This window comes from Meleagris gallopavo, chromosome 22 (genome assembly GCF_000146605.3).
Source record: "Meleagris gallopavo isolate NT-WF06-2002-E0010 breed Aviagen turkey brand Nicholas breeding stock chromosome 22, Turkey_5.1, whole genome shotgun sequence".
NCBI classification, from domain to species: Eukaryota; Metazoa; Chordata; class Aves; order Galliformes; family Phasianidae; genus Meleagris; species Meleagris gallopavo.
Genome location: NC_015032.2, coordinates 12,807,859 through 12,815,739, shown reverse-complemented (window position 1 = coordinate 12,815,739; position 7,881 = coordinate 12,807,859). Strand labels below are relative to the sequence as shown.

Sequence of the window (7,881 nt, the reverse complement as noted above, 5' to 3'; positions counted from 1 at the left end):
AAAAAAAAAAAAAAAGAAAGCTTGTTTTACTATTCTCTCAGAAGAGATTTTGTTATACTCTGAAGAAAGCCATGCCTCATCTTTCAGTCTTTTGTATTATAGTCAATAGTAGAAGCATCTTGGTAAACACAAATCTGAAGCCAGTCATGGAAGTACGTTATATTCCTTCCTATGCACAGGGACAATATTATACTGTTGAGTATACACAACAGCAGAAACATACTCCGTCTTCACTTGGGTAGGGGAAATGACTGTGTTCCCCTCCATTCCTACTGCTTCCTAGTGAATTCATGCCTGCTCCCTCACAGGGAAAGTGACCAAGTGCTAACAGGGACAGTAATACAGTCCAGAGTACAGTCCAGAGCCTTCTGCACTTCCCACCCCAAACAGGGAGCCACCTCCAACTCCTCCAACTCCTGATTCATTGATTCTGGTTCAGTCTTGGAGATGGATCATGTGCAGCACCTCCACAGAGAAGTATTCTGCTTTATTCTGCCTTAAATTTAAGTGGCATCAAGATGTCTTTGGCTGACAAAGTTTATTCTGAGCACAAAAGTATTCATTCACTATGGAAATGAAGCAGGCAAAAAAATTTTAAACAGCACTTACATCTCTCTCTTATTAATAGACCTGAAATATCAGCATGAAAGCCACAAAGAGATCTGCCTTGACAATAAACATCTGTTGCTAACAAATGGTAGAGTGTGATAAAAAGTCATCCATTCTAACACACACGAAAGATAAATGTCTCTGCAAAAGGGAGTATTTTGTTTCCAAAGGAACAACAGTTGCCACACATTCATTTGTTTATTCAGCAATGAAATTTATTAGCTGATTTATGTACATGGGCAAATTTTACAGTTAACGTGTTGATGTTAACTGCAGTCTTGAGTTTGCCTACAGCTTGCAGTTCACTGTTCAGCAGAGCAGTTCCTACAAGAGATTTAAAATACAAATTACTCAATTCAAGAGAACACATGCAGGCAGACTTCAAGCAGTGCAATGCTTACTCTGAGATCAAGAATAGATCTGTCCAACATTTATGTTATCACCACTTATTTTTTTCTGGATGTGTAACACAATCAATCACTCCTGATCATACTTACAACAACTTTTACAAAACCAGGCGTGGCTCCTGGCAGCCTTGTGAGCTGCAGGCCTTGGTACAGAGATGTATTTTTTGGACAGTCTTGTTAGTTACAAGCATCTTACAGAAAGACATTTCAGCAACAGTACTCTGCTAGCACAACTACAGTAACGTTAAGGTACACACACTGACTTTATGGGGACAGGCTGTTGTCCCATCAGTGTAACAGTCCCAGTCACAAAACTGCCCTTGCTAATTACCTGTTATGTAGTGCTTCAGGCAGAGCCCAGAAGAGACCTGACCTGCTGGCTGCACGTGCAGTGTCACACACAGAGCTACAAGCAGCAGGTCTCTTCCACAGCTATCAAACAGCCTTTGCACAGATAAGATGACTTCGAACAAAACCCAAACTTTTCAACGCAGAGCCCGAAGGGACGCACAGCCCCGCGGTCAGAGCGCAGCGATCTCTGCACTGCCCACAGAGAAGCCCACGGAGCAGCCCCCAGCCCTGCACACGGGGCCCCGTGCCGCTCCTCCACCCGCGGCACAAGACAGGCCGTGCTCACACCTGCTAGCCCCGCTATTCCTTCTTGGCCTTCACAGTCTTCACGGTCGCCGTCGCCGCCCTCTCCGCCTCAGCTTTGTACTGAGGCTTCATCGCCGCTCTGACAACCTGAGCGCAGATCTGGGAGTACCGGATGTAGCTGAAAACAGAAGGAGAAAGGGGAGGAGAATAAAATTGGGAATCTAACGGCACCGCCCCGCCCTCAGCCACCGCCGGCGCTACCTGAGCCCGGCCTGCCGCCAGTACGCCACCATGGCTGCGGATGAACGGACGCTCCGCTGCCCACAAGGTCAGCGCCCACCGGAAGGGGAAAGACCGCCCCGCTGCTTCCTAGCCAAGCAGCAACCAAGAGTGATCTTTCTTCCAATCAGAATTCGAGTTCCCTTAGGGAAGCTGACCAATGGTAATCGGTCGGTTACACTAGTCCCAGTTACCGCTCTCTGGTAGCGACCAATCAGCAGGCTGAATGGAGCGCGCGACTTCCGCCTTTCTTCTCGACGAGTCGCGCGAGGGGGAGTCGCCTCGCCACGGCGGTTGCGCTGGGAGCTCAGCGTGGCTCCGCCCCTGCGGTTCTCTGCGTGTTTTACCCGTGGCGGGGCGTGGGTCGGGGCGGCCTCGGCCGGTTGGGCTCTGCTTTAGGGATCCAGAAAAGCTCTGTGCGTGGTCTGCAGTGGTTCAGAGCTGGTAACGTGCCGCATTACACGTGGCCATAAAGTACGTATGTTGGTTACGCGTTATTTCTTTGCTAAGAAGCTCTCGTGTAATCTAAGAATTCAGGTAAGAGTTAAAGGCGTTTTGGGTTTTCCTTTTCCCTCAAGCTCTATCAGTTGTCTTCCCTTCTCCTTTTTGCTATCGCTTCCCAGCATTTTCAGTTTAAGAGTGGGAGGATGAGAACGATCTGTAAACGTGTGCAGCCACTGATTGCTGCAGTGCAGGCTGCCTTTGTTTGGAGTTTAAGCTGTGCCTGTCCTGATCCGTGCCCGCAGCCTGGGATTCCTTTGGCTGTAAGGTGCATTTATTGCACGCACCTGAAGTGCTATAAAACACTTTCTCCAAACAGATTAACAACAGAAAATACAGCAAACTCGAGGCTATGATCCAGTAAATGATGGGAAAACAGACAATTCCCATATACAATATGCAAATGTTGAAGTAATTAGGGCTAAGGAGATCTTGGATTGTTTATTTTATTAAATCCTTGTACTTAAGTATTCATACCTCTTCCCTGTGTCTTCTTTCCAAAACCAAACCGCATCACATAGCCTGTGGGACGCCCTGAGGAGCCATACAGGTCCTGGGCTGACTTTGGTCCTCTTTGCTCACCTCCTTTGAGACCACGGAGTGCTGTCACATCACTGCGCAGTGATGATTTAACTGGTGATAGCAAAGCTTTAAAGCACAGAATAACGTTCTTTATTAGAGATCTCAGCCCAGAGCCGCTGCAATTAACAATCCGTACAGTAATGATGTCAGGATAGATTTACAGGAAAAAAAAACAAAACAGTTTTTCACCAGGTACATTGTCATCTGTCTCCAGGATATCATAAGCCAGTATGAGGAGATGATTACCTTATTAGTGTAATTAAGAGGAACAGCAACCAGGAAGGGAGAGTAGGAAGGCAAAACTTCCTGTCCTTATTTGCCAGTTGATGTCTCTGGGATCACACTGCTCTTGTGCTGACGTTCTGAAAGCAGGGTTTCCTACAGCAGTTCCTTCTGTCTGGACCAACAATTTAAGCCTTGTGAGCTGCCAGGCCATAAACATGGCTCAGCAGAACAGAAGTTCTTGTAGCTGAAATGGACACCTGAGTTCCTGCTGTGTGTCCCTCTGTTCCCTCTCCCCACCTGGCTGTTTCTCACCTGTTCCTCTTTTTAATCAGCTGTTTTTTCCCCCCCCACCTCTGTATCTCCCTCTCCGTATCTCCATGTGAAATACCTCTGCAGTTCTGTGCAGTGCCCTCAGATTTCAGTCTGTTTTGGAGATGCGTGATGTGGGTGCAATTATTTGCACATTTAGCTCTATTTACTACTGGTAGGTTTTGAAAGACAAAATTGTCAGCATGAATTAGAAGTTAAATTTTTGGGAGAGGTACCATGCTGAGACAGAATGGAAATTACATTAGTGACTGAAATTGAGCTCTACAAAAATTGCAGAGTATATATTGATATTTATAAAGCTGTAAACAAGGCACCATTATAGAGTTGTACAAACTGTTTTCAAGCCCTGTTCAAGTTTTGTTTAAATGCTAGAATGTATTTGTAAAGCCTGAATCAGATAAAATCTTTTAGAGGCATAGGAAACATAACTTAAAAAGGAGCACACAAAGGAGGGAGGATTATAAGGGTACAGTGAGTTTGCAGAGAGAAGAAAGGGTATATTAAAAGAGTTAAATACAGAGATCAAGAGAAGCTGAAGAGGTGCGATTAGCGACATCTAGAAATGTGAGAGTGGATACATCAGTGGGAACTAAAGTTGTGAGGTTAGAAATGTCCAAAGGAATTGAGGAAGTGAGGGAAGAAGAATCCTGAAAGGAGACACTGGAGACATCTGTGAAGGGTGCAGAGATGAGGTTAGAAACATCCTCAGCAGTTGATGAGGGAAACTCAGAGGAGCCTTGAAACATGAAGTAGTTAAAATCAGTGAGATCCAGTGATTCTGAAGAGGTTGAGGTTTGCTCTGAGATGTATGTTGGGGTTGAAGGGATTTCGCAGGAATCGTCTAAGGAAGCTGAAGAGGTGTGACCGGAGGCATCCAGGGAGGGTGAGGAAGTGAGACTGGAGAGGTCTAAAGAGGATGAAGAAGTTGGACTGGAGAAGTCTGGAGAAGGTATTGAGGTGAGACTTGAGAGATCTAAGGAGAGTGAGGAACTGTCGCCAGAGAGATTCAGGGAGCCTGAGGAGGTGAGACTTGATAGGTCCAGTGAAATGGACGAGGTGAAACTGGAGTGCTCCCAGGAATCTGAGGAGGTGATGCTGGAGAGCTCTAAGGAGACTGAAGAGGATGTACTGGAGAAGTCTGAAGAGGTTGAAGATGTGAGACTGGAAAGGTCCAGAGAAGATGAAGAAGTGAGACTGGAAAATTCCACAGAGGATGAAGAGCTCAGACTGGAGAGATCCAAAGAATCTGAAAAGGGGATTTTTTTTAAGAGTTCCAAGGAGGCTGAAGTCTTTACACTGGAGGGGTCCAGGGAGGCCAAAAAGTGAGACCAGGAAGGTCCAGGTGAGAGATGAAACTGAAAAGCCAAGTAAATTCACAGCATGACCGATTTTAAATCAGAAATATTTTTAACTGAAGATCTCTAATAACATCAGAACAACTTTAAAAGATACAACGAAACTCAAAAAGTATCAGTTTTGAGAATAACTAAACACACAATTCTAGTCTTGATGTTGCTGATTTTGTGCAGGAAAGTTGAACAGTAAGAGCTCACAGAATTATTTAGAATATTGCTCCTTCACAGGGGAGCAGTACAGAAGTACACATCCAGAAGAGTATCTACAGTAGAAGCCATTTTTGTGTCTTGGCATGGCTCTCCCTGTTCAGTGAGATTTTAACATCTATGACAGCTTGACAAAGAGTACCCTTTGAAGGTCTGAAATAAAACAATGGCAATGCAATGTAATGGAAATGAAAATGTTTTTGTTTTTGTTTTCCAGATACCAGAGGATATCCAGACACCGGGCTGCTTACTGCTTATGTACAGAGATGAAAATAAAAAGTGCACAGATGTACAGGGCGGCTTCGAGTCAACCAAGTCTCTCACTGTAAAGGTGTGACTGATTCCTTCCTTCTGATTCATAATGTCTAACTCAAAACTGTGGATCTTTCTGATGATGCTAACAAAGTAGCAAAGAAATAACTAATTTTTCTCCACAGCGAGTACAGGATTTATTTTTGAAAGCCAGCAGTGTGCTGAACTGATGGTGTGGTAAAGAAATACGCAGTGATATCAGTTCTGCTTGGTTTTAGGTAATGTGAGGTCTTACGTTATTATTTTCATTTTGTACCTCTGGGCATAAAACTTGAACTGTAACAACAGTAATTTTTAGGTTGTGGTAAGCTTGAATTGATGAATAACACTACAGAGATAGAAAGGAGCATTAATTAAAAAGGAAATGGAACAGCTTATATTTTAGTTCAAAAAGGTACACCTAATTATAGTACGAGTGGATCAAGAGGCTGATCTGCAGCTGCTGCCTTCTCATCTCAAGACTGTGTTGTAAAACAGTAGTGGAATCCTGTTGTTTTTCCAGTCATAGGCAGAAGATGGCACAGAGTTCTTCAGAATGTTATCCCAGGAGTATTTTATGGACCAAGAAAGTGGACATACCAACAGGAGACTGCCTTTTCTCAGGTGAATACATCCAGGCTTTGCTGTGATTATACAGCTGATGGGTGTATAATGGATTTAGCATAATCACCAGGCATAGCACTCCCACTGAGGTCACCTTTTAATGGCAGGTGACTGCTGAACACAGACTGAAGGTGACAAGAATAATGTTTTACTGTTTAAATATTAAAAGTGGGGATTTAACACAAGACAAAAATTAACAGAGTTTAAAAAAAAAAAAAGAGCTGATATGTGCCAATGATGAGATCTGAAATAATTCATGAATGCACCTGAATGTGTATTCATAATGTAACTGTAACTTTAGAGCTTATGCAGCATGTAATTTTGTCAAAAGTTCAGTATTTGTAGATGAGAAGGCAGAGCAGACAAATCTTTCTTGATGCATCTTTGTGATGCTGTCCTCTACTCACAGTAAGAAAATAAAACTAATTCCTTAAAAAAAAGTCCTTGTTATTTAACAACTGCATCGCTTTGTGACTGACTTTATCTCTAATCTTATAAAGTTTCTCAAGTACGCTGTACAGGGAAGAAAAAATAATTGCACAGAAGGAAAATTACCATAGAAAGAAAAGCCAGTATCAACGTGATTTCCAACAGATTATAAGAGCCATTACCCCTTCACTGCATTCTTTATGCCTTAACTCCATAAGGTTATTGCCTATTTTCCTATGAAATAACACTGTCAAGAAACATGGAATTATGGTTACTATTGTATAAAATATACAGATCAGTAGTCATACTTCCTACCTTTGATAGCTGTGGATTTATCTCCTTTCTCTGCTTGTGTAAGCCGTATTGGGCTATGCTGCTAATGCTCTGCTGTTCTCTCTGCTGATGACCCTAATCTGCTCCACAGCTACTGGAAATCATGGCATGCTGATGACAATAAAGGTCATCTCCTATTAAATCTCCTCTTTGTCTAAGCACAGCACTAAGCACAGAGCACCAGCAGAAAACATGCTCCAAAATCAGCTCTAATCTTAAAATAAAGTTGCACTTCTGTGTTGTTTTCTATTCCATTTTGAAGATTATTTGATGAAACAGATGAGGAAACTTATTTTTAAGTTTTGGACATCTGGATTCAAGTAGAAAATATTTTGCAGGGTCTGCCATGTCTTAGCTGCCCATCTGGGAATAAATAGTCTTTGGAGGAACCCAGGATCTGCAGAGAACAATTCAGGTACATTCAAGGTCTAAGAATATTGTGCATGATTTTGTACATGTTTTGATGTGCTTAATAGCTTTTTCTCAAATGTTACGATAAAATAGCATGATAACCTAAAACTTTCTGTCTTCAGTCTGTTACAGTGTTGAATAAAACTTTAAAAAGCATGGAGGTGGCAGCAAGAGCTGGGGCACTTTTTCAAAAGTTTTAAGTCTTACAGGTGCTTGTGTTTCTTTGAAAGGCTAGGTTCACTTAGGATCCTGCTGTAGGGAACCTGGACTCTATGATCTCTGGAGGTCCCTTCTACCCCCTTTGATTGTGTGATCCTAGTTAAATAACCACCATTATTGTACTTCACTTTACAGACTAGTATAACATCATCTATGCAATACCACCCTACTCCATCCCCTTTCCCCCTCCTCCCTTTCCTTCTGCTCTCCCTGTCTAGAAGAAATAAGGGGAAATTGTGTAGCTTGCTGAATGTCTCTCAAAACTGAGGATTAAAAAGAGAGAAAATAAACCTGGATGGAATATCAGGCTAAGAAAGTTAAATGCTTTTACTACTTCAGCCAGATAATTCAAAATACAAGGTGACTGTACAGTATGACTCAGTCCCAAGTGCAGGTTCTGACACACAGTTTCTATAGCAGCAGTGCTGAGTCAGGGCCTGAAGCAGTGATGGAGCACCTGGTGGGAAGGCAGGGCCAACCCA

General features: G+C 43.0%; 1 protein-coding gene and 1 long non-coding RNA gene across 3 annotated transcripts; one reads left to right on the top strand and one right to left on the bottom strand.

The window, feature by feature from the left end:
- Positions 1 to 802: 802 nt before the first annotated feature.
- On the bottom strand, positions 803 to 2,004 carry ATP5F1E (ATP synthase F1 subunit epsilon). The gene is made up of 3 exons (XM_003212122.4): positions 1,875 to 2,004; positions 1,656 to 1,791; positions 803 to 933 (listed from the first exon to the last, which is right to left on the bottom strand). The coding sequence occupies exons 1-2, from the start codon at positions 1,904 to 1,906 to the stop codon at positions 1,668 to 1,670; spliced, it is 156 nt and encodes a 51-aa protein (XP_003212170.1). The 5' UTR covers positions 1,907 to 2,004; the 3' UTR covers positions 803 to 933; positions 1,656 to 1,667.
- A 97-nt stretch (positions 2,005 to 2,101) lies between these two features.
- On the top strand, positions 2,102 to 7,875 carry LOC116217394. Of its 2 annotated transcripts, XR_004161878.1 has the most exons (4): positions 2,102 to 2,429; positions 5,310 to 5,423; positions 5,907 to 6,007; positions 7,108 to 7,875. It is a non-coding gene; the product is annotated as an uncharacterized LOC116217394 (long non-coding RNA). The 2 variants fall into 2 exon arrangements; XR_004161877.1 differs by having other exon boundaries at positions 5,907 to 7,875.
- The last annotated feature ends 6 nt before the right edge of the window (positions 7,876 to 7,881 follow it).